General features: G+C 47.5%; 12 protein-coding genes across 12 annotated transcripts; 7 read left to right on the top strand and 5 right to left on the bottom strand.

Annotated features, from left to right (window-relative positions):
* Nucleotides 1–251: 251 nt before the first annotated feature.
* N7484_004109 (chitin deacetylase CDA6) lies at nt 252–1,784 on the top strand (the record flags this gene model as incomplete). Its single annotated transcript, XM_057114529.1, has 2 exons — nt 252–570; nt 631–1,784. 2 exons carry the CDS (start codon nt 252–254, stop codon nt 1,782–1,784), a joined length of 1,473 nt encoding a protein of 490 aa, XP_056974669.1.
* Nucleotides 1,785–3,255: 1,471 nt separating this feature from the next.
* Nucleotides 3,256–5,185, bottom strand: N7484_004110 (uncharacterized protein; the record flags this gene model as incomplete). Its single annotated transcript, XM_057114530.1, has 2 exons — nt 3,256–4,799; nt 4,876–5,185. 2 exons carry the CDS (start codon nt 5,183–5,185, stop codon nt 3,256–3,258), a joined length of 1,854 nt encoding a protein of 617 aa, XP_056974670.1.
* Nucleotides 5,186–5,889: 704 nt separating this feature from the next.
* On the top strand, nt 5,890–6,552 carry N7484_004111 (uncharacterized protein; the record flags this gene model as incomplete). The annotated part of the gene is made up of 1 exon (XM_057114531.1): nt 5,890–6,552. The coding sequence occupies one exon, from the start codon at nt 5,890–5,892 to the stop codon at nt 6,550–6,552; it is 663 nt and encodes a 220-aa protein (XP_056974671.1).
* A 692-nt stretch (nt 6,553–7,244) lies between these two features.
* Nucleotides 7,245–8,850, bottom strand: N7484_004112 (adaptor protein STE50; the record flags this gene model as incomplete). The annotated part of the gene is made up of 3 exons (XM_057114532.1): nt 7,245–8,311; nt 8,364–8,525; nt 8,580–8,850. The coding sequence occupies 3 exons, from the start codon at nt 8,848–8,850 to the stop codon at nt 7,245–7,247; spliced, it is 1,500 nt and encodes a 499-aa protein (XP_056974672.1).
* Nucleotides 8,851–10,889: 2,039 nt separating this feature from the next.
* Nucleotides 10,890–11,375, top strand: N7484_004113 (uncharacterized protein; the record flags this gene model as incomplete). Its single annotated transcript, XM_057114533.1, has 1 exon — nt 10,890–11,375. The coding sequence occupies one exon, from the start codon at nt 10,890–10,892 to the stop codon at nt 11,373–11,375; it is 486 nt and encodes a 161-aa protein (XP_056974673.1).
* An 800-nt stretch (nt 11,376–12,175) lies between these two features.
* On the top strand, nt 12,176–13,513 carry N7484_004114 (uncharacterized protein; the record flags this gene model as incomplete). The annotated part of the gene is made up of 8 exons (XM_057114534.1): nt 12,176–12,275; nt 12,338–12,386; nt 12,440–12,505; nt 12,561–12,718; nt 12,772–12,944; nt 12,988–13,094; nt 13,146–13,273; nt 13,329–13,513. The coding sequence occupies 8 exons, from the start codon at nt 12,176–12,178 to the stop codon at nt 13,511–13,513; spliced, it is 966 nt and encodes a 321-aa protein (XP_056974674.1).
* Nucleotides 13,514–14,065: 552 nt separating this feature from the next.
* N7484_004115 (uncharacterized protein) lies at nt 14,066–14,902 on the top strand (the record flags this gene model as incomplete). Its single annotated transcript, XM_057114535.1, has 1 exon — nt 14,066–14,902. One exon carries the CDS (start codon nt 14,066–14,068, stop codon nt 14,900–14,902), a length of 837 nt encoding a protein of 278 aa, XP_056974675.1.
* Nucleotides 14,903–15,042: 140 nt separating this feature from the next.
* On the bottom strand, nt 15,043–16,259 carry N7484_004116 (alpha/beta hydrolase; the record flags this gene model as incomplete). Its single annotated transcript, XM_057114536.1, has 3 exons — nt 15,043–15,208; nt 15,267–16,035; nt 16,106–16,259. 3 exons carry the CDS (start codon nt 16,257–16,259, stop codon nt 15,043–15,045), a joined length of 1,089 nt encoding a protein of 362 aa, XP_056974676.1.
* A 473-nt stretch (nt 16,260–16,732) lies between these two features.
* On the top strand, nt 16,733–17,636 carry N7484_004117 (SDR family NAD(P)-dependent oxidoreductase; the record flags this gene model as incomplete). The annotated part of the gene is made up of 2 exons (XM_057114537.1): nt 16,733–17,353; nt 17,403–17,636. 2 exons carry the CDS (start codon nt 16,733–16,735, stop codon nt 17,634–17,636), a joined length of 855 nt encoding a protein of 284 aa, XP_056974677.1.
* Nucleotides 17,637–17,701: 65 nt separating this feature from the next.
* N7484_004118 (zinc-binding dehydrogenase) lies at nt 17,702–19,135 on the bottom strand (the record flags this gene model as incomplete). The annotated part of the gene is made up of 7 exons (XM_057114538.1): nt 17,702–17,973; nt 18,034–18,387; nt 18,437–18,611; nt 18,672–18,737; nt 18,789–18,856; nt 18,935–19,004; nt 19,073–19,135. 7 exons carry the CDS (start codon nt 19,133–19,135, stop codon nt 17,702–17,704), a joined length of 1,068 nt encoding a protein of 355 aa, XP_056974678.1.
* Nucleotides 19,136–19,926: 791 nt separating this feature from the next.
* Nucleotides 19,927–21,932, bottom strand: N7484_004119 (flavin-containing monooxygenase; the record flags this gene model as incomplete). Its single annotated transcript, XM_057114539.1, has 4 exons — nt 19,927–20,507; nt 20,559–20,814; nt 20,867–21,227; nt 21,292–21,932. 4 exons carry the CDS (start codon nt 21,930–21,932, stop codon nt 19,927–19,929), a joined length of 1,839 nt encoding a protein of 612 aa, XP_056974679.1.
* An 889-nt stretch (nt 21,933–22,821) lies between these two features.
* Nucleotides 22,822–24,789, top strand: N7484_004120 (fungal specific transcription factor domain-containing protein; the record flags this gene model as incomplete). Its single annotated transcript, XM_057114540.1, has 1 exon — nt 22,822–24,789. One exon carries the CDS (start codon nt 22,822–22,824, stop codon nt 24,787–24,789), a length of 1,968 nt encoding a protein of 655 aa, XP_056974680.1.
* Between the last annotated feature and the right edge of the window lie 3 nt (nt 24,790–24,792).

The raw sequence follows: 24,792 nt of genomic DNA on the forward strand, positions 1-24,792 counted from the left end.
CAGCGAGTCTGGAGCTCGTCACTTTCCTTCCGCACCTTCCTCGGCGATCTTGGTTACTGAAGCTGGTCTTCACAACTCATTTTGCTCATTCCCTTTTCCAAATTAACCGAATCGTACCTTCCTAGTCTCTTTATTGTCATGTCGCTTTTCTATCGTTTTACGTTGCCATGTAACCTTCTCTTCCCCTAGTCTTTTCTGCATAGCCAGCTTACTATACATCATACTTGTTCATTGTACCGCTATATTTCAAGATGCACCTTACATACGTCTCAGGTCTCTTTGCCATTCTCGTTGGCATTGCTTTGAGCTCTCTTGGTGGGCGACATGCGCCAATCACTCCGGATCCAACTGTTGACCCGGCACCGAACATCAAACATCGCCAGCACTTTTTACCCTGGCATGTTGAACACAACCCTACAGAGACGGAAGACCTGATAAAGCCTGCCACGCCGGCTAATGTACACAAGCACCCTTCGGAGCGCCGCGAGGACAAACTCGCTAGCCCCCTTGACTACCGCTGCGGCGAAAAGCATGGAAGATGCCCCAGTGGTACCTGCTGCTCCAGTGCAGGTAAGTCAGAGAGGATATACTTCAAACGATTGCAATGATTCTCATATCAGTTGATTGAAGGTTTCTGCGGCACTACAAAGGCGCACTGTCGATCCCCAGACTGCAAAATCGATTATGGCTTATGCGATGCCCACAAAACACCCAAAGGTCCTCCCACAAAGGACATTCTGCGGCCTAAAATCGGAGTTGTTCCATATGGTCCGCAACAGATCCGATCTTGCTCTGTTCCAGGAACAGTAGCTTTGACGTTTGATGATGGACCCTCAAGATATACTGGTGATCTTCTTGAGCTACTCGACAGGTATGAGGCACCGGCAACGTTCTTTGTTACTGGCATCAATAACGGCAAGGGTGCAATCGATGACCCTGAATTACCTTGGGCTTCCTTGATTGAACGTATGGTGCTCGGTGGTCATCAAATTGCCAGTCATACATGGTCTCACGAGGATCTCAGCAAGATTACACCCACTCAACGTATTGACCAGATGGTCAAGAACGAAGCTGCTCTTCGGAACATCATGGGAAGCTTCCCCACCTATATGCGCCCGCCATACTCGAGCTGTGAAGAGAAGTCTGGATGCCGTGAAGATCTGGGTCGCATGGGATACCATATCGTGTTGTATGATATCGACACGGACGACTACAAAAATGACAACCCGGGCTTGATTCAGAAATCAAAGGACATTTTTGACAAGGCTTTGGCTGCTGGAAATCCTGCCTCCCATTCTTATTTGATCATTGCCCACGATGCCCATGAACAGACTGTTCACAATCTCACGGAACACATGTTGCAGACAATGACACGCCTCGGATACCGCCCTGTCACTGTCGGAGAATGCCTCCGAGATCCGCGGGAGATGTGGTACCGCAAGGATGGCCGCTGGACCGGGCACATACAGAAGACTACAAAAATCTTCCACCAACAGGTATCAGTCGATGGCACTTGTGGCAGAAACTACACCTGCTCGGGCTCTAGCTTCGGACTGTGCTGTGGTCAGTGGAATCTTTGCGGAAACAGCTCCAACCATTGTGGAAACGGTTGTCAAAAGGGTGCCGGTTACTGCGCGGTGGAAGTACCCCACAACGGCGATGCGTGGGACCCAACTGTCTCGAAAAAGGGCAATAAGTCAGAGGGAGATTCTGACTATCGAAACCTCGGTACTGCCGCCGTGACATCTTTGTTCCTGGCATTAATTGTGGCCATTTGGATGTGATGGACCACCGTCGCTGATCAACAGTATCCTTCTGATTGCGGGTATTGTTTTGGGGTCGAAGTTGGAACACTCGAAATTATATTTATAACTACGCATGATGTCCTCGCAACCGTGCCACTCTCTGTTTTTCATTGCCGGTGTTTTTATGGCGGATTGTGTCTCCCAGAATGAGCTCGTGAGATAGTCGAGAATTAAAATAGGTGGCTTCACTGTTCACATTCCTGTCTCAAACCAAATGCATCTTTAAATGAAAGCATTCTTTTCCTGAACCTCGAATGTCATGTTGTCTCCTCCAAATTTCCAATTTGGGGATTTCCTAATTGGGAAGTAAGCCGGGCCAAACTGTGGAGTGCCTTATATCTCCAGCGCACTACCTACTTCATATGGCATCTATGGTTTTGAGGATAATCAAAAGAACGACGTTAGCTTCAAACATTCCTTTATTATCTCTTTTTGAAAATAAAAATATTTGCACACGTGCGATGTGGTTCCACTGGCAGTCCAAGGCTAGTTGTAATACCACCCCGTAGATGATACCCGAAAAATGGGGCCACCCTTGAACAAAACAACACATGAAGATGAGATACCCAATATAGAAATTATTTGAAACGACACGACATGGAATCTTGAAACCGGCCTAAAAAGTTAGATTGAGCGGGGATACATAAGCTATGATTCTCTCAAGTCATCCAAAGAATCCGTAAATCTCCCTTACCTCGCACTCCCAGTATCGAAACCTGAAAGTTTCCAATCCTCAATCAAGAACGAAAACCACAATGAAGCTTTTCGACGTACTCCTCCCTCCAACAATGGTTGTCTTGGCCATGACTGACGCTGTCACGAGCGCCGCACTCCGAGTGGAAGAGATGGCCCGGGTATTCACGATGTCGATATCAGTTTCTGCGGCTATATTGAGGGAATCGCCTGCTTCGAAATGGAGGAGTAGGAGAGTGCATGTTGAAGCGTGAGATGATGCCATGTGGACTTGTGCAGGCGGGATGACTTAATGAATTATGAATTATGAACAATCAAAGGTGATTATTGCATACTCGTCTACAAATATGAACTTGGGATGCATGAAATCCTGTTGGGGTGTTTGAGAAAATGATAAATTGCTAATGATGGCTGTGGTAGACTTTTTATCTCTATTAAACCCACGGACCGATCAAGTCGATGCCCACCGAGGTCTATTTTTTATCATGACATGGCAGATGGGATGAGGTACAGAGCTGTGAAAGGATATTATAGATCACTTGAAGTAATGATAAACATGGCTTAATATTAGAAAGATAGTTTTCATTTCATGAACGATCCACAACCAAAGTTTCAAAAAGTTTCAACGTAGAGCAGGGGTATAATAAAGAAGTGCAGGAAGACATGTAAACAGTAAGTAGGATACAGGCTCAGGCTAAATGGGGATAAAAACCGACCAGAATCAAGTAAGACATGAATAGGAATAGAGCAACAAATCTCACTTGCGCACAATTTTGAGCAACGGCGCGATTCTAGCTCGTTTGCTTAGACCAACACGGTATGGAACCTTGCTAGTCGAGGAAATGGGACTTGGCTTCGCCGGTCCTTTCCGAGTATTTGTGCTGCTTCCAGCGATAGGTGTACTCGGATTTTGATCTGATTGCTGGGGAGTTTGTGGAGGTGCCTCGATTTGGTTATTGACCTGAGGCACAGGAGCATCTGCTTGAGGCGATGGGTTTGCGTTCTCTGCGCCAACGGCCTTCGTTTCATAATTTGTTTTAGAGGAATTCCCAACTGGGTTCGCGTTGACTTTCAAGATCAGAATTTTACTTTCTGGCGGAGAATAATGCTCTTCTGTGACTTGCGGAGCTGCTTCAGGGGGCTGCTCTAAAGGCTTCTTCCGCTTGCGCCCGCGTTTCTTGGGGGCGGGTTTATCACCGGACTTTGTCGTGGTAGAGCTCTCCTCGGTAGAGGCAGTTGGCTCTGGTTGTAGTATTCCAAGGTGATTGGGGTCTGCAATGGTCGACTCCGTAGCTGATATTTTTTGTTCTTGCGTTTCACTGGCCCCAAGAGGTCGCGAGTCCACGCAAATAACATCATCATCGGCATCTGACACTCGGGATCTGGAGATGGCAGAGGCTTTCTTGGTTCGTTTGGCCTTTTTCTTGTTAGGCTCTTTGGTAGAAGGGTTGCTAAGATCTCCGGACGATGTCGGTGGAATACGGGTCCTGTCGGCAGAGATATCTTTGTCCGCAAGTGTTGAACTCTCCACCCCAATTCCTCCATTTTCAGATGCAATCACATTTTCCGGAGCGTAATCGCTGGCAGTGTCTCCAGGAATGGCCCGAGGAGAATTTTCTGGTGATGGCACCGCAGCCGGCTTACTTGGACTGGGCTCACGGCCCCCAACAATGGCGAGTTCATCGTCGTCATCTTCCGGAAGGGGTGCATTCACCTGGCGAGCACGCTTTACGGCCGAGGGCACTTCCACATACACGGCGGGTAAAGCAAGCTCATCATACGTGCTCGCTGGAGAATGTTGCGGCGACATGAGACCAGACCTCGTGACGTCCTCTTTGGGCTTGTTCAACCCTGGCGATGCCACGGATGAAAGAGGCTCAGTATCATGCGGGGAACCGGCCATTGATTGCATTGCTTGCGGTGGCTGTAAGTTCTTGCTCACAGGAACATCAGGTATATTTCCAACCGCTTGAATCGATGTGGAACCCGTGAATCCGTCCAAGGGTAAATCAATATGAGTCGAGATAGCCGGCGTACTGTAGTCATAAGCGGGCGCAACGCCCGGCGCAAGAAGCTGCGTCGCCTCATACGGAACATGATTAGACCCCGCAGTAAATCCGAATTGAGTATGAGCCGCTTGGTTCATCTGCCGGTACTGATATGACTGCATGGTTGGGAATGATCCCGGTTGGGAGATTTCGCTGGGGTAAAATGTTACGGTAGAAGGGAGACGCTGGGCTCCGCTGGAAGCATCGTCAAACAATCGTCCTTGCGCAAGTCCAATTTCCGTCATCATCGCGCCTATATATGAATCAGCATATGATTACCGCGGAATGGTTGTACACCGGGAGACAACCGTCATTTGACCGCGACGCACTCATTGATCCACTCCCGTCTTCGTTGGTCGAAGGAATCCATCTTTCTTCACGCTGCCGCTGGGATGAAGTAGAGCCTGTATGTGTTTCTTGCGACTGTAAGAATTGATCGAAATTGACGTTCAATTGGGGTCCTGGGAAGCCTTCGGTGACTGTATGCTCAATCGGGCGTGTTTCTTGTTTCGCGGGATGATCGTGATGTTGAGCTGTTGGAGGTTCCGGGCCATGAAGCGGATCAGGGGAAGCCGGGAAGTCATCCTCAATGAGAAGCTCTTCCTCATCGGAGTCCTGAATCACCCTATCCCAACTCATTTCGAGCAATGCGATTCGAGAAGTGGGAAAAGTGGGCTTATCGAACGCGTTCGGATAAACACGTCCCCACGTGATGATAAGCGAAGTATACAGAAAGACAAAGATTGAATAATGTTTTTGTCATTCTATTTGAACCCTCGATGATAAGATACCGCTAGCAGTAGCGATAAATGATCCTTTGTACACCTCCGTCTTAATCTAAAGTGTATGTATATCTGCACTGTCAATTTGCCATTGCTCTCTATCCCGAGGTATCTAAAACGCAAAGAACATAGGTCAGACAAGTCATTCTGTCTTCTCTGAAACCGTCTACATTATTAGATTCTGTGCTTCATTCCTTTGTCTTTATGAATTTGTATTGAAGTGTAAATGAATCTCGTCATGTGTTTGTTTGTTCTTGAACCTCTAACTTCGTTCCGTGTATCTCAATTTCCTTCAGTCCTTCATCTCATAGTTGCTGAAACAATCTCTTTGATATCTATTCTAGGAAATACCAATCAATAAGTATAGCTATATAAGGCAGCATAATCCACAGCCCGGGAACACTTCAATCCAGCACACATATTAGAATATCATTCGAGTACTTAAGATCCGAATAATCTACTAGACCAGTGAGTATCTATCTATCCAAACAACGAAATCGATATTCTGCCAAAAAGATAAAAGAAAAAAAGGAAAAAAAAAAAAAAAAATCATATCCCAGCATGTCAGCATTTAGCACATTACAGCAGTCTGGTGAGCAGCGCGCAGCATGGCTTACCGACCGCAGCCCCGACTGCCCTATTGCTTTCTCGGAACTAACAATCAATGATCTGCAAGAAGCACCTTGGACCGTCCGCAACAAGCGAGTCGACCTTCCACCCCACTATGAATACCGATTATCCCAAGTTGGTATCTCCCTGAATAGCGTATTCTCCAGAATTCATATCGAGAATTTGGACGTCTACAGCGAGTGGCAAGGCGTAATCGGACCAGGCGTGATAATCATTGACTCGGTTTCTCGAGCCGAGAACACTGACCAGCCACATTCTTCCCAACTGACTAAGGCTGCTTATCAATATGAATACGAGCTTGAGACGCTGAAATATATTTTCATGGAGCATGTTGTTAACAGGGAAATGTTAGGGTTTGTGAGCAATATCATCTACGAGAACAAGACGTTAGATCCTATTTTCGAAGCCCCGCAAAAAGTCTTTGAAATGGGTACACCCCAGTACTACCAGATGTTGGGTACGAGGATGGGTAAGCTTGCTGTATACTACCTGTTGAGTTCTTTTGCGCCTGGTACTCGGCATATTGCGAGAGTTACTACTTGGTTTGAAAACCGTACGCTTCAGCTTCAGTTTGATATCGATGTAAGCCGGTAAGTATGCTGTTGAAGGTGGGCTTGTTATTGGAGTAATCGTTTGTGCTTATTTAAATAGAATTTCAATGAATTTTCATACTTAGGATTCTCTACATTTTGGCAGAAATCGTAGCAAATGACTATGAGTGTTTTTCGTTTGACGGTCTCCTTAATTCTGATTACCTATAGCATTCAAGATAGTATAAATAGGACCGCAAAAGCTCAAATGATTTAATACAATGATACCACTAACATTAGCAAACCTTTAGGCAGATTCTCGTTGATTTAAAGTTCCAAGGTTATACAAAACCGAAGACTGCTCAGGCATGTGAAACAATGGTTGTACATATCACAGATAGAACAGAGTGCTATTGACATCCAAGACTTGACGCCCAGCTAAAAGAATATCTTAAGGGAATATGAAGGCTAATGCACGATGCGAGATCGTGAATGCAAAAGAAGCTCTGGTAGGACTACCCAACACAAGACAATGAGCGCCAAACTTTTCCACTAATGCATAAATGGAGCAGTCTCGAATATTTTTAGGAGAGCAATGACTACAGAGCAAATAGTCCAGAACAAGACTGTAAGAATAAAAGAAAAGAAAAATGCGACGATTAAAGTATTCCATGCAAAATTTGTTTAGAAAGTCACCGGGTATCTCAAGCTTGAGCAATAGACACGAATGCATGCATCGAGGTATTGGGGACTGATTTACAGAACCCCACCTGGTAAATTGATTTGCCCCGGTCTCCCACCTTCAAACCCAGCACTGTTAGGAGCCGAACTGGGAGCCGCAGTGTAAGGATTGTCAGGGTGGATTTTTCGCAACATAAACATCGGCTTCCGGCCCTCTCTCTCCAGTTGCTTGAAAAGTAAGAGTGGTTTCTCATCCAAGCCTAAACATCGTTCCTGGTCACCGTAGACGATGTAAAGCGCATAATCCTTCGGGTCATGATGAATATTGTATTTCCTCAATGCAGCAGGGAGAACCTTATAGCAGGGATCGTCCCATGAGACACGGAATGATTTGAATATTTCGACACTGGCAGGACCGGCACCAGCACCGGCACCAGATCGAGGATCAACTCGGGATGCAGAGGAGGGGGTTTCCGTACGAGCGGTAGGAAGCTGACTGGGTGTGTGTCGGTCTAGTCGAGATGCGGCTCTTGGAGTATCCTCGGGATGGTCATGCATCATGCGACTGGCAGTGGAGCTAGGTTGGGAGTAGGATCGAGAGTTGAGAGTTTGATGTTGGGTGGTATGCGCGTTCGGGGAGGTTGGTGATGGGACGCCTGGGGAATGCTGTAAACCACTATTCATTGAAGCGGTCAAGTGGGAAGAGGCAGCCAGAGCTGCCGAGGACGGATCCAGGTTTCCATCATGATAGTGCCTACCTTCATAAACGGAAGGTGGGATGTATGTTGGCGAATTGTTTTTAGGAGTGGCACCGCCATAGGCGCGCTTGGAGAAGGCACGGGCGAGTTTCGATGAAGAGTGATTATCTGTGAGGGTGATTTGCGAGGGTGAAACAAGAGTGGCGCTATCATGATGATTTTCTCTGGGAGGTTCCATTGTGGAAGGAGGTGGTAATGGTTGCGATCGGTCTTTGGCCATCTTGATCATGGGTAGGATCTCTTCTCGTAACCGCCGGTATTCGTCGGCCAGTCGACGCAATTCTCCCTCGACTGAATAGATCTTCTGGTCTCGGATCTGGATAGACTGAATTAAACGGGCAATATCATCCTGTGTCGCGTTTTCATTCATGCTCTGATCCGCGGCTGTATTGACTAGGTCAGTAGGTATTTAGCTATCGGGGCAGAGGGATCTTACAGAGTGGGATGTAGTGGTCAACATCAAGAGGAACATTCTGTCTAATTTTGATTTCGTAGACGCTCTTAAGAATGGTCAACCGGTGGCCCACACTGTTGATTCCCATTTCTTTCAATTCATCGTGTCTCAATGCGACGAGAGCCTCCCCTACAATTCCATTTTCTGGCAAATTCTATCAGTATCAGTCTTGTCGTTGTTCCAATGAATGCAACATACCTCGAAAAGTTCCACAGTACTGCAATAATCCTAAAGATGTCAGGAATTCCGAACATTCATCTGCGGTCCAGTCGGAGATGATTGCGCGGGGAGTGCGCGGGACATCGCTGGGGTGGCCGAATTTGGTCGGTGTGTGTTCGGAGGAAGGGATGTCGGAATCAATAGGAGAGGCCTCGGAATCTGTTTGAAGGTGCGGGGATGTAATCACGCTGCGCTCATATTCGTCATCCGCATCGGAGTCTGCGTCGTGGTAGGAGGTGTGGAGAGACATGGTGGTACGGAGTCTTCAGGGGCACGGAATTCAGGCCAAATCAATATGAACAGTCGCCTATACTGCCGCCAGACCAGGGAATGTCTGAGCCCACAGAGAGGAAGAGAGTGTGGCTTGGGGAGCAGATATGCGACAAAGGACCAAGCTCATGAGAGGGCAGCTAGGTCGTCGAATGCGAGGGGGAGGTTTGAACGTGTCAGGCCCACATCAAAGTCACAATAGTCTGGTAGATGAGCTGGATCGGTTGTTGGTGCCTGACAGCACACGCTCGGCCTGGTGCGATGGACTTTTGCGATGAGTAGGCGCCTGTTGACGAGTCCAACTGGTAGGCGCGGGAACCAGAGCGGGGAAAGCTGGCCGGCGCGAAGGGAAGTGGCCCCAAAGAAAGACCAGAGGCCAATGAACTCCAAAGAGTGCTATGATTAAGTTCTTCAGTGGGCAGTCTGACGGGCGACCGTGTAGTAGAAAAATAGCGAATCGAGTCCAGGGATTCAGGACTAACGATGAAGCGTCGCGGGACAATCAATTCGCGGTGCACGTGACTGGGTCTGGACTCGGAGTTGACCCCTTTACTAGTATATATCCACAGGGATGATAAAATGAACGGGATAGACATATGACGTTTAGGTGAATCGCGGACGTAAATTTCATGTGTAAAATCCCAGGAACCTTCTCCGGGTGGGACCCGTCATGTCTTAGATCGTGATCAGCAGCAGTGAATGAAGAAGAGCTACCCTTTCCCTTCCCCACATATAACCAGAATACACTTTCGGGGGAATTCCAAAGTAGCATTGCTATGATTTGGAAGACTATAAGCAATGGGATCGCGAGACCTACGTCGCTTAAAACAAGCATTCAAAGCCATCTACCCTAAACTATACTTTATGTTTGACTCTATTGATGGTTAAGCCGCGTGTTTCAAAATTCAAAAAATCTTATATGGACCTTCCAACCTTGGAAGTCAAATTAACCTTTTGAACCTCTGCCTGTGCCCACTGGACTCTAGATAATTGTCCAAAGACAACTGTCTACCTTACCTTGGGATGTATCAATATAAATTTGGAAGCTTTTCAGACCGGCTAAAGTTTTTGTGGTTGCTTCTACATACCAGACTCTTTGGATATTGCAAACTACCTATGATACAGAGGCAACAAAAAAGTGCAAGAATCACGTTATGTTTGTTAAAAAATTATCCCGTCGAGAATAGACAAAGAAGACAGTATAACCATCACAGTAGAGTGACTTGCCGATAGATCTATTGAAGTCGTCATGTTCACCGCCCGTGCTCTATGCCGATTGGCCTGTGCTGGAGATTCCGATCGGGGAGGGATTGATTCTTCCTGGTTCATTGCACGTCACCAATTGACATTCACTGCTTTGGGTTATATGTGAATGTTATATCCCTATGTGTGCAATGGGCGCATACTTCTGACCCGGTTTCCTTTTGACCGACCCTATCCTCTCCTTCTCCCGGATCGCATCAACTACACCTCCGCATCCGCAACCGTTTTGCGCCTGTAACCTAGCTCTTACCAGCGAGCTCCAATCACCCTACTGAGGTCAGTTACTGCCTATTGCCATTAACCGATGACCAAATCTGCGTCTAAACCCTGCTGCAGGGGCCTACTTGCCACAGCGCTAACTCCGATCGCCGCATTGACAGGCCGGTCCGCGGAACCTTCGTCATTCTCAATATCCACTTTTCCGTGCACTGGAACCAACTCCTTTCCAGCCCTGCGAGTAATCATAATCTGCGCTTTCGACTAAAGGTCCATTCTATCAGGGGCCGGATCCCCGTTTCTTTCCATTGACCTTCCCCCCCAACGCCCGAGTTGCGAGCCGGCAAAGCCTCCGGCGCATACGATACACACACAGTCATTACCCTGGGGCTTCTTGGGAGAACTTGCGTAAAGTGACTTGAAGCTCATCCGAGGTCTTTTTAATTCCATCAGTCGAGTTTTAAAACCATCGCGAATACACGACACAACAAATTGAGCGCTCACCGGCGGGTCTGAACCCCACCAACAGCTCTAGATACGATGCCGTCCTCTACCCCCGATGCGCTCGAGTCGGATCTCCTCACAAAACTCTCCGCCACATCTGCCCTAGAAGAACTACAAGAATCTCTTCTTGGCTCCCTGCACCGTGTGGGCTGGACCGAGCGGATTACCAGCCTCGCCACCGAACTCCTCCGCGCCGGCCGTTGCGAGACCTTCGATGATGTTATGGCAGCAGTAATCGCCTCCGCGGAAGGCCGACAACACCCAGCCTTGGGCGCAAAACACACCGAAAACGGCGACTCGTCGACCAACGGTGCCGCTAAAGAGGGGAAGGCAAACGGGACAAAAAAAGGCAGCTCTGACGACAAGAACCAAGATAATGGCCCGTATGATCCGCTGAAGTACATTGAAGAAGTGAATGTGCGTATTCCTGATGATGTGGTGGCCGAAGGAGTTCGCGGATTAAAAGACATACTGCGGGATATGGTTGATCTGGAGGACGAGACGAATGGAGACAAGAAGTGACCCATTTTCACCTCCGGAGACTTTGTGATACGAACCTGCATGGCGGTGCTTCAATATTGTTTGGACTTTTTTACTTTTCTTTTCTTGTTGCGGAGTATTGACCTGGTTTCAGGAATGGCTACGGCATCGAATTCGACATGTGCCCATCTACGATCTTTGGGCATGATGTGCATGAGGGGTCCTCTCGCATCAAACTGAATAGACAATTGCATTGCGTTGGGAAAGCTAGTCCTCTTGAGAACATGATACAAATTGAGGGTTTTTTTAATTTGCAAAAGTGTGTGCATTCAATGTCTCCAGGGCTTGTCGTAGTTTGACCCCATATGAGCCTCATGTGTACAGCACATGCTAGTACGACAAACTTGATGACAGTATAAGGATCATGATTCATCAATATACATAAAGAGTAGGCAATACTAGGTGAGTGTTTTGCCAGTGGAATTTTTCATCCCTGAAGACTAAGAGGCTTCGAGCCAAGAGCCGCAGAGCGTGAACTCTACGTCTACGTGCCAGCCACAACGCAAAACATAAAAACCCTGCGACGGGCGGCGGGATAACCCCTGTAACAAAATCACTTTTTGTCTGTTCTCCAAGCTTTTGGACTCTCACATCCGAGTCGGGATTGGCATTTATCCACAGCGGTTTACTCTATGAGGATAGCCGGCAAGAGCACGCGGGGAAACACGTCGAGGAGAACGTGGGGGCATAAATGCAGCGATCTCGCATGTATAATGAGTCAAGGCAGATATCATTTCAAAGGCTGGTTCAGTGCACCTATTCTATTGCAACTTGTTATCAGCATGCCGCAACTTCCTCGCTATGAATATACCGGCCCGGTGGATTGTAGCATTCCACCAGACCGCAAAGTTCTCAAAGGAAAGAGTGTAATTATCACTGGAGGTAGGTATTCCACTGTTAACAGAGCAAAATGGATTTTTATCCCAATGCTGATTGTATTACAGGCGCAAATGGCATGGGCGAAGAAACGGCGCGCGCATTTGCCGTAGAGGGGTATGACCCTTTGACCCGCAATGAAACGAAAGCACAAGCTCATTCTATTCCAGGGCATTTGTCACAATTGCTGATCTAGATGAAGCACGAGGCAACAAACTGGCAGATGAATTAAGCCCGTTGGTCTTACTACTTCCTAAGCTATCAAAAATAAGTTAACCCGGCTGGATACAGGAACGCCCAGTTTATTAAGTGCAACATCACTTTTTGGGAAGACCAAGTCGAAATGTTCGAAGCGGCAATTGCGAATTCACCACATAAAAGCTGTGATATTGTCATCGCAAATGCTGGCATTAGCCGCGCCTCTGGGGATGATCTTTGGCCTTTGGATGGTATGGGAATCGATTAAGGAACATGAAGAGGAAAAGCGCTGACGTGAACATAGACCCAAACGCCGCACCAGTGAAGCCCAAACTCAATATTGTCAATGTGAACTTGATTGGTACAATGTATACGTGGAAGCTCGCGGTTCACTACTTCCGCAAACAGCCCGATACCGACGACCGAGATCGATGCTTCATTATTACCGGAAGCTTAGTTGCGTGGATCGACTCTCCGGTATGTTTACATGAATCATATCAGGCAATTCTAACGTTCTCAGGCGAATTGGCAATACACCAGCAGCAAGTATGGACTAAGGGGACTGATGAGAACAGCTCGTCGGAACTCTCATGAACAGGGAATCAGAATTAACTACGTGGCGCCGTGGTACGCTTGATACAATGAATTTTCCTGCTAGAAAGTACTAAAGATCAATAGTTATATCAAAAGCGCCATTCGCTCAGCTGCGTATGAGGCTGAGCTTATTTCTAAAGGAGTCGAATTTGCTCCTCAGGAAGATGTCGCAATGTGCATGATGAAACTTGCAACGGATCGGACGATCAACGGTACTAAGAACAAAATATTCATGTTGGCATTGATGAGAGCTGATTATAGGACTAGGTCATTCGCTCATGATTACTCCACGGTCTGTGGCGAAGGAAGGGTTCAAAGATGTGGGTATGGATGATCATGTGGAGGAAGGATTCTTGAAACGTAATCAGGAGGTTCAACTGAGGGTTATTGAGGATCAATGGGTACCTGGATGGAGTAAAGGAATGACCGCAGAAGGGGCCAGGAAGGTCTAAATGAGTTTCTACAATGAAGACCTCAATAATGCAATGAAATTCCCTATTCAGACAGTATAAGTAAACTCTGGGTGATCCGTTCCCAAGAATAATTATGAAGGCTAAGTGGCACTGTATACGGTGGTATTGTGTGATTTATGATGAAAATGATCAGAATGGTCGATTTCCAGAGGTTACAGAAATGCTAGAAGGGCTGCAACTGACAATCTGGGAGCTCCAGGGCTTGATCTGGAAAGTCAAATGTTGCAGTGTAGAGTTCGACCTTTGAATCACACGGTTCCACTGCCCTCCGAGTTCACGGGCTCCAGTGAACACGTCCGATATTCCCCATAGCAGTCCTAGAGATTTCAAGCATGGGTTCATTGATTTCCTTTACAAACGACCTATCACAGGGCTCAGCAGATCTTGTACTCCCCGGCCACCCTGTGCGGGATTTAATGCTAGGTCTATAAATGCCTTCGTCTACCTGGGAACCGGTTACTCTACGAATATTGATATTCATGCTCTGCCCATTGGCCCTCACACTTCTTCTTAGCCTTCATTTGCCTTAGGATGGAAGCCAAAGACTTTGGCACCGTCGATAGTCTCGACCCACGCATCGCCCAAGAACTAGGGTATCTCGGAAACACCCCAGCATGGTTCTGTGCAGCCAACAACAGATTTTCCTACTATCTATACGTGCCACAGAATTACTACAAGCTCAAAACCCTGAGTCTTATGGTTCTCATACATTCAAGCTCGCGCAATGCATCAGAGCTACGCAAACAATTCACCGAATTCGCGGAGAAGATCTCATGCATTATTCTTGCTCCACTATTTCCACTGGAACGAGATGATCCCTACAATAGTGAAGGGTATAAAGTCATCAAATATAATGATCTGCGCTGTGATCAAATATTACTTTCTATGGCTGATGAAGTTGGCGCCCGATATAGACGGCTTGATATGGAGCGTTTCTTGATGTTTGGATTTAGTGGTGGCGCTCAGTTTGTGCATCGCTTTGCATATATGTATCCGCAACGGTTGAGAGCTATCGCATGCGGTGCGCCGGGCTCTCAGACCCTTCCTGATGTCACTCGGCCTTATCCTGAAGGGGTGAAAGAGATGGAGCAGATATTCGGCATAAAAATGCAATGGCATCAACTATGCTCGATACCGTCGTTTTTCATTGTTGGGGAGGCCGATACTGATACCTTCTATGCCAAGGCACGAGGAAGAGTGGTTGACCCTACTCAACAGGGTCGCTACGGATTAACAGTTCGTCTGGAAAAGGCATGGCGTCTAGCTGGTGCTAATTGCTATCTTCATGTTGTACCTGGTGCCTCTCACGAGGAGGAATTGATGATAGGTAGTGTCATATCATTTTTTGAGACTTGTCTTGAGATTTAAGAGTTTGAAGCTCGTGCAATATATGAGTTTATACATGGAATTTCGCAATATATACCGACGTGCAATCCAGAGTTCATAGAAATTTTTCTCTTTTATCATATAAAAAATGTAGGTAGCCCGGGGAACCCCAGCTCATTACCTTAGTCGGTTTTAACCTCCCAAGGTCCAGCCGCGGGATTACCCAAAGCCCAGGAAATTCCGTCACTCATGACTTCATCCCACTTCTTGCTCGCCCGTTCCAGGGCATTTCCGTACCGCCGGAATCCATGAGGAACACCGCGGTAAACAGTGACATCGGTAGGGACCCTGGAGAGTCACGAACGTCAGCACTGAAACAAATATACAACAGATCCACATAGCTTACCCGTTATCGTTGAGCAATTTGGCATAAAAAAGTCCCTCATCTCGTAAAGGATCTCTCCCAGCAATTCCAAAAGTCGTGGGAGGCAGATTCTTAACTTCCTCCGCAGTCGCATTACCAGGATTCATCCGAAGATCACCACTTGCGTCCTCCGGACGTGGCAGTCCCAACATTTTCATGAAGAAGTCAAGCCTGCTCATGGGTAGAATAGGCGCATCAGCACACTGCACAAGACTCGATAATTCAGGACTGCGAAGCATCTCTTTTCGTGCTCCATAGTACGCCGTAAGTACCACGCACGGAATCATGAGGACCTGGCCTCTGATCTTCGGGCAAGCTGCCACTCGCTTATTATCACCACGAAGTTGAGCAAGCGCAAGGGATGCAGTCAGTTGACCACCGGCGGATATACCGCCCACAACAACCTGGTCACCAAGACCACCCAGCTCGGTGATATGCTCATGAACCCAGACGAAAGCGTCTTCCACATCATCCCAAGCTGTCGGGTATTGGTATTCGGGGCTATGCCGATAGTTTACATTAAACACGGCGACGGGTGTGCCTTTTTCTTGTCGCGAGGCTACGATTCGCGAGCAGATCGCATCTTCGGAGGCCAGGGTTCCGTAGAAATAGCCTCCTCCGTGGAGGTGGATATAGAGTGGAAGTGGCTGTGAGAGCGGAATGCCCGTGGGACGGTAGGTGCGTGCTTCTAGAGTTGCTCCGTCACGAGTAGGTACCGTGTGATCGTGGATCTGGACGCTGGAGCTCAGGCCTGGGCTCAAACATATCAGCTTAGGTACTTATTTGTCTGTGCGATACTGGAAGAGCTCGTTATCACTGACCCTGGTCAATCATGGCCTGAGCTGCCAGATCCTCACGCCCCTTGTTCACAAAGGCCTTTAATTCCTTCGGTGGGAGGTCGGGCATTTGAGGCAAAGTCCGCTCGAGTGCGAGCCATTCTGCGCTCGGCACGCCATATTCAGTGAAGTCAGCCATATAGAGTATATACAGTTTAAAGAGAGAATTTAAGATATCGTATCAAATATCGAACTTGTTTTTCTGTTGGCGGAGATGTAAGATGGAGGACGTGCGGGATGATCTTCGTCTTAAAAAGCGAGCGTCACCGACGCACCGATCAACAGAGGGATGGAGTCCGGTCGGCGAGTCATTCGCCCGAAAGCCCTCCGATTTGTCATGTTCCCTAAACTTGAGACAATCGACTAGCTGAGGTACACTTGGTGTCTGTCTCCTTCTATAGCCACATCATCGCTCCAGGTACCCGCATACCTCGGTTCGGCTAACGGAGGGGAACCGAACCCCGCAAAACCAGCCAAAATGGGGAAGCCGGTGTTCTGTCCGGTGTCTATGTCGATGGGCCGAACGGTTATATGTAGACAAAATGTAAATCTGGACTCTTTAGTCTCAAAATGGGTTAAGAGTCAAAGTGCCAATCAACCATGGGATCAATCATGGATGCCAACATCCCGACGGAACCTCCTTCCCGCTCCTTGAAAGGCAAAGTAGCCATCGTGACAGGCGCAGGCTGCCTGGGCGATGGCATCGGCAATGGCCGCGCAATATCGATTCTTTTAGCCCACGACGGCTGTGATGTGGTCTGCGTCGATCTGAATGAGGAGTGGGCGAACAAAACCGTTGAGATGATTACATCCCAACCCGGCCGTGGAGGTGCGATTTGTTTCGGAGCGGATGTGACATGTGAAAAAGATTGTGAAGCAGCGGTGCAACTTGCGGTTGAGAAGTTTGGCCGCCTTGATATCCTGATCAACAATGTCGGGATCGGTGGTGCGGCCGGAACGGCTGTTGATGTGGACATGACAGAGTGGGCTAAGAGCATGGATATTAATGTTGGAAGTATGGTCAAAATGAGCAAATATGCCATACCGGAGATGATACGGAACCAGGGTGAGATTAAAGGAAGTATTGTGAATATGGGCAGTGTTGCTGGATTGAAGGGTGGCACGCCGCATCTACTATACCCAACCGCGAAGGGGGCAGTGGTGAATCTGACGCGTGCGATGGCTGCACATCATGCCACAGAGGGTATCAGAGTCAACTGTGTCTGTCCAGGTGTAAGTTGATTTTTCCGTGATGTTGAAAATTCGAGCTAATTTTTGTAAGATGCTTTACACACCCATGATGTATGGGAATGGCATGAGCGAAGAGGCTCGGGAGGCTCGACGCAAGCGTAGCCTGTTGGGTACAGAGGGCAATGGATGGGACTGTGCTGGAGCAGTAGTTTTCCTTGCAGGTCCCCATGCTCGATGGATGACTGGAGTGATTCTTCCTGTCGATGCTGGGACAACGGCAGCAGTGGGGATTGGAATGACGAAGAGTGCCAGTGTGAATGCATAGCCATAACCGATCAAGCACCAAAGCATAATTTATGACGAGTTCATTACATTCCTGGAATAAGTGCTCTAAGTAGATTTGTCGAAAACCAAGGCCACGCGGTCTTTAATCTTGCCATCTCCTAGGTCTTTCAAAACCTTTGGGAAATCCTGCAGTCTGCCCATCTCTACTTGAGGCTGAATGATCTTTCTTGCGATAAGATCTAGTACTGCCACAATATCCTGATACTGTCCTCCATAGGTGAAATTGATACTGAGTCGCTTCCGAATTCCAATCTTCATGTCCAACTCATTTTTGCGATCTAGTGTCCCAACACAAAGTATTTTGCCCCCAGGGCGAACTAAACAAGGAATAATTATCAGAGTCCTGAGTCGTATGCTGAAGATAGTGCCGCACGTACCGATGTGCAGTGCATCCTGGAACGTTTGATGCTTTCCCACAAACTCCAAAACAGTATCTATCTTTCCTTGCAGGTCGCTTTCCTGAATGAAATCCTGCACTGATTTCCCAGCTGGGGCAATGTCCCTTGCTGGAATTCCTAGCTTTATCGCAGCATCTAGCTTCTCCTGCCGCAGATCAGACACTATAACTCGCGCACCGATTGACCGCACGATTTGTAAAGCATTGAAACCAAGACCTCCAAGGCCGAAGAGAAAGGCTGTCTCATGTTTCTTAACCTCAGCCCGGCGAACAATGCCATGATAAGCCGTAGTGACTGCATCGGTTGCAACTGCTGCCACGCCCGGAGAAATTCCTGTAATTTGATGAGTCGAGATTTTTGTATGATCTGAGACTAAACCTACCATCCAGAAGAGGGATTGCGGCGCGAACATTCACTGCTACGTATTCTGCGAAGAATCCGTCCTGTCCAATACCATGATGTACACCATGAGGACACAGCTGGGCTAGATCACGCGAACATTCAGAGCACGTATCTAGCCCACAGCCTGGAACGGCTAGAAGAGCAACTCGTGTACCCTGTAGACTCATCAATATCAAATTTTTGGTCTTCCAATCTCAAAAATCAACTAAGCCCACCAATTCGAACCGGGGATCCTTCACTTTATCTCCGATCTGAATGATTTCACCGCAACCTTCGTGGCCCTAGTGAATTGTCAGCGGGATGTGTTAAAGATATAGAAATCTAAGATATACAAGAATATACTTCTCATTGAAGTTTGGACGGTCCTCGATTTCCAGCAGAGGTTGATCACTGTGACATACTAGAACAAAATTCAGAAAAGGACTGCCAACATGTTCCTAAACCTCGCTTTTAAGAGTGATCACCGATCTGCACATACCGCCTGAGGCCAGTAATTTGATCAAGAATCCATCAGAAGGTGTTTTTGGAATTGGTAACTGCTCCCAAACCTAAACGAGATCATGACCACATATGTAAGTAGTCCGTATTCAAGACATGCTGGAAGAACTTGACATACTGGCTGCGTATTTCCTTTATGCTTTCTCCAAGCATACATCGTAGGAGGCGGGACATCTTCCATGTTGTATAGGCCGAGGGAAACCAAAAAGGCAAGTTACAATGATTAAATTGATCGCTAGGGACTGAAAATCAAGTGCATTAAATTAATCGCACAACATGAGCGGATGTTCTTCGTCTTGAAGGATGTTTCCGTGGCTCGTCTTCCCAGAAAGGTCAACCGATGTCCGGCTTCCCCGCATTATTTGTCGGTTACTTGATAAATTCTTTTCTTCTTTCCCCTCCGATTCCAAGGCCAAGGTTATGAACCATATTTCATGAATAGAAAATTTCGAAATCTAGAGACAGGGGAGGATTATACTCGAAAAATGCGCCTTGTTTGGGAGACATCGTGCCTCCCTAAAATAGAACTATGGATCATACCTTCCACGTGGACTCCCTGTGGGTGTAAACCAATCCAACACGTCTGAACTCTGAGAAGAACCATACTGCGGTTGGAAGCGACACGACATGTGAGGCACCCGGACATCTTGTCATTCAGCTCAATATTATTGCACGAAATCCAACAGAGAGGGTATTTATATGTGCCCATACTTTCATGTGCCATAGTGCGAAGTCTGATTAGGATTGCATCAGGTCAGTATTGCTGATCCAACAAACATACGCAAATAACTGTTTCAGCGTATGGACCTACAAATGAACATTTATGTCATCTCGAAGTCTTCAATGGGCTTTACTTGAAAAAGGGGAGAATCCATTCAATGTCACAATTTGCACTGTAGTATTTCAAATTATTTGGATGAAGCGTAGAAGGCACTGAAAGCTTAACAAAAGAAACTCGAAAAGCGAGACTATCTATTCACAAGATGGAGATGGATCTGCAGCCTCAACGTAAAAAGACAGATCATTCCCTTCTGTCATCTCAAACTCAGTAAAGCCAGTACCCATAAATCGGAACGGGTTGCGGCTGTTGTATTCAATCTCGAAATCCTCAGGCCGAAGCTCACTGATCAAACGATGGAAGAGAATTGCACTGCCACCGAACAGAGCTGTAACACGGCCATCGACTCGATTTCGCTTGTACCAGCTCTTGCAACTACCCGTCCAAACAAGGGTCTTGTGAACCTCATCGCCATACCTGACAAAAGCTTCCTCGGCAGACCGCTTAGGTGCAACGTATTTGATATCCTCTGTGGCGATCTTCTTGATCCATTTTACGAAGTAATCTCCTGTCCAGTTGAGGGACTCCACTAATGAGCCGTGACCGCCGAGACAATTTGGACCCATCATGATGAAGTAGTTAGGGAATCCTGATGTTGAAACAGAGAGGTAGGACTCGGGCTCCTTAGCCCATTTATCTGCGAGGCTGACCCCATTTTGGCCAACTATAGGATAGTGAGGACGATGAGAGACGTCAAAGCCAGTTGCGCAAATGACTGTCCATATTTAGTAAATGATCAACAATGTGTGTATCCGAGTAAACATACCAACATCACACTCAAAGACTTTGCCATCTTCAGTGTGCACTGCATTTTCGGTGATCTTTGTAATTGGGCTATTACTGAGATTGCAGTTTGGCCGACTGAAGGCTTCCAAATAGCCTGGGCCCGGGGTAACGCGACGACAGCCTACCTCCCACTTCGGGATTAATTTCTCACAGAGCTCTGGGTCATGGTTGAGCTTTTCAGCCATCTGCTGTCCCCCAAACTTTACTGCAGCCTCATTGTTCTCGCCCTTGATAAACTGCAGAATGGTTAGACTTATCATTATCTTTTTTGAAAGTACCAAGACTTACCAAGCGGAAAGCCTTGTTTGTTCGAGAAATGATCCCTTTTCGGTAGACTTTGTGGGACTCGGGGTCATTGAATTGTTGTATCTCTTCCTCTGCATAGGCGGGATTTGCATCTTCGACGTCCCTTCCAAGGTGCTTGGAAGGTGGTACGCGGTAATAGACCCAAGCAGGACTGCGCATGAAATTGACTACTTCCGTACCCGGGAGTTTGGCCATCTGTGGAGTGATTTGAATGCCAGATGAGCCATTTCCAATGACGGCGATGCGCTTATTGGAGTAGTCATAATCATGATCCCACTGAGCAGAGTGAGTGATGTGACCCTTGAAATCGTGCAAGCCTGGAATGTCAGGCCATGAGTGATGGCTATTTGCTTAGTTAGAACACACTTCAAAGGGAACAAAGAAGGGGTAAAGAAGATAGAACATACACTAAAACACCTTGAGCCGAGACGAGAATATCGCAGTACTCCTGACGTTGTTCGCCGTTATGTTCAATAATCAATCTCCATCGTCCGGCATCTTCTTCCCAATACGCTCCAGCAACTTTGGTATTCAGCTGGAGGTCTCGATCCAAGTTCCATTTTTTGACAGTGCTTTTTATGTAGTTCTGAATCTCCTCTCCACTGGAGTAAAATCGACTCCAGTCTGGATTCGGATCAAATGGAAAAGCGTAGATATGAGATGGGACATCACACTGGACACCGGGATAGGTGTTAATCAACCATGTGCCACCGACATCACTTCGAGCCTCGTAGATGGTATGGTCCACAAACTCTTGTAATTCTGGAAATCGATGCTGGATTTTGTGTGCCATCAAGAGACCCGAGAAACCAGCGCCAATAGTGACCACACGCAATTTTCTAGGCTTGTATGCATGCTCGTTGTTCAGAGGGATCGAATATTGGTTTGGAGTATTGATTCCATGGTTTCCATTGACAGCTGGCTTAGATGTTGTCTTGGCTCCATTTGTTCCATTTGTTCCATTAAGGCCCTTAGTACCGTTCAGACCGTTAAGCCCAGGTACACTTGGCACCTCGCCATTGATAGGTGTTGGAATCGCGACTGTCATGGTGGTTCCAAAGATGCAATGTGGTAAAACTGAATTCACAAGAACGTGAAATCTGTAGTTTGAGTCTTTATAGCGGCACAGATCCACATTTGATGATCGTAAAGTTGTTAGGAAGCCTGATGCATCCCGGATAATCGGTAGCTTTGCGCTCGCACAGCCTGTTACAGCCGTGGAGATATACGGTTGTTTGTAGCCGATCTCATGAAAACGGTATTCCAATCGAATTATTCAAGAAGCCGACATCATCGTATAGCGATGGATATTGTGGCAACCGGGTATGGGAAGTAGTTCATACCGGCATCTTACACCCGGTAATCTAAACAAGCAAGATAAGCCAAAGTCCAGGGCCGAGGTCAATTAAAGAGTCCAACCACGCAACAACCAGAGGTTTGATTTGCACTAACGGCTCCATTAAGTGTGCATTATAGATGAGGTCAATCTCCTTTTATGACATTCATCCTAGGCAGTGAGTTTGGTAGTTGATACTCGATATCCAAGTCTCGGAAACAACGCCGACGCGCTATCAATGTTAAAAAGCCTAAACCTAAAACGTCTTTTGCGGGGAAGCTGGGGGTTTCCCCGCATTATGGCGATGTAATTTTTGTTAGGTAGAACATCGGACTGCCTTGGGATCTCAATCTATTCTGCTTTTGCAACTTTAAATCCACCGGTTCACTTAGATCCTTGACCATGTCAGCCCCGTTATGGCTTCAGTTCACTGGCCAGCAACCGAAGAGAAAAAGAGCAGAGCTAGCCTGCATTGCATGCCACAGCAAAAAGGTACCGCAAACGCCGCATTCGAATTATGTACAGTGGACAGATGATGACGCCTGCAGATTCGATGCGACCTCCAAACGCGAGGGGGTCAAGGGTATAACAACTGTACCAAATGCGCATCTTCCGGGAAAGACTGCCGGTAGGAGACCTCTGTATCAACAGGCGCAGGAAGACAGCGATTTACTCACATTGTCGTTTTAGCACGAGACCTTCCCGGCGCGGTCGCCCATCTGGCGCTGCACGACGCCCACCCACTCCTCCTGACAGCAATGTCAGTGACGAAGCCAATACTTCCCGCCGCAATACTCGTTCCAGAGCAAACCAAGAATTAGAACCTGCCCCGCCGGATGATATCACGGATAGCCACAGCAACCATGATAACCGGTATCTTGATTGTACGCATATTGTCTTTCCGCAGTCATCTGGCTCCGCGGAATCCCAAAAGCCGCCAACAAATGAAGCAATTGAGGGATGGGGGTCTGTTAGCGGCTCCATAGGCGCGACTGGGGAGTCACAGAGTCAGATTTTATTTGCTGCCAATGACTCTCCCGCAACTCAACGAACGGAGCGATCAGAAGACCACTACGAGCATAACGACAGCTACCCTGTTGGTCATGTGTTTCTACCAGAGCTTCAGACCAACGCTCGCGATCAAGAACGACTCATAGCCGAAAGACTGCCCGACGTTCCGAACCTGCCAGACCCTGCCCTGCAGCAGACCTTCTCCGAAACATATTTCGAATACTGCTATCCCTGGTGTCCAGTGTTGGATCGAGAGAGCCTCTCTGAAGAATCAGCTCGGTCTCCACTTCTAGTTAATGCTCTTGCGGCAGCTGGCAGTCACATCAAGCCACCGATGATCCCCCACGACGGACCAGCAGTTTACTACGACCGTGCAAAATCGCTATTCTATAACGATAAAGAGGCAGATGTGATGACCTCCTTGAAAGCTATTTCTCTGTTTTATTGGTGGAGCCCACGGCCACCAACAATTCTCCACCGACATTCTTCCTGGTGGTGGACATCGGTAGTGATCCGACACTGTCAACAACTAGGCGTGCATCGCGAGCCTGCGCTTGATCATCCGCTCCGTGAGCAGATTGACCTGAGTCTACGACGGAGGATCTGGTGGACGGCTTTTGCTCGCGAGCGTCTGACGGCGTTATGCCAAAGCAAACCTTGTGTTATTGATCCGGAGGACTGCACACTGTCCGAGCCAACGTTGGAAGATTTTCCGGATGTACAGGACAAGACCAAAGCGGAGATTTTTATTTATTGGGTCCGACTATGTGGTATCATTGGAAAAATCGCTAAATATCTCGTGCGCACTGGCGAATCTCCCGGTGCTTTTCCGGTTCAACTTGCCCGGGAGCTTATTCACTGGGTACAATCATTACCACCGCATCTTCAATTGCCTATCGGCTCGGATCACACAACTTCATTCGATCGAGATGTGTACCAGCTCCATATACCATACCTTGCTGTCATAATCATTATTCATCTAAAACGGTCCACCTCATCGCAGCCCCTTCCACAAGCCTATCCCCCTGCTATTTTAGCGGCAACCTGTATGGCGCGGCTAATGAGAGATATTCTGGCCCGCGGCGGTACTAGATTCCTCATGGCAATTACAGGTTGGTACTGCGGCACTGCATTTATTGCATTATTGCAGGCCCTTCGCATCGAGAGTCTGGCTAAGAGCGCGAATGAAGATTTGGATATACTTACTTTGGCTGTTGATCAATTGCGTCAAATGTGGCCAACAGCCGCTGTATTCTATTCTGGGTTTAAGCGTCTACGACCCAACGCCGTGGGTCCTGATGCGGACTCTCAGCGTGCTCCCGGTCCTGAGCTAGGGATGGGTGATGGGTCAGGATATATGGAGATGACTGACGGTATTGACTGGACCGTCTACTTCCCTTTTGCAACGTCACAAACTAGCGGAATTGCGAGCCGATTACTTGTGCCACATATGGAAGAACTCTTCTTTGATGACGATGTCTTCGCGGATGCTATGGTTCAGTTTCAATATTTATTTGAACCCTGCGATACCCTCTCAGAGATGAATTTGTTTGCATAGATC

The sequence above is a fragment of the Penicillium longicatenatum genome (genome assembly GCF_028827895.1).
Source record: "Penicillium longicatenatum strain IBT 33135 chromosome Unknown contig_2_segment0_segment0, whole genome shotgun sequence".
Taxonomy (NCBI): domain Eukaryota; kingdom Fungi; phylum Ascomycota; class Eurotiomycetes; order Eurotiales; family Aspergillaceae; genus Penicillium; species Penicillium longicatenatum.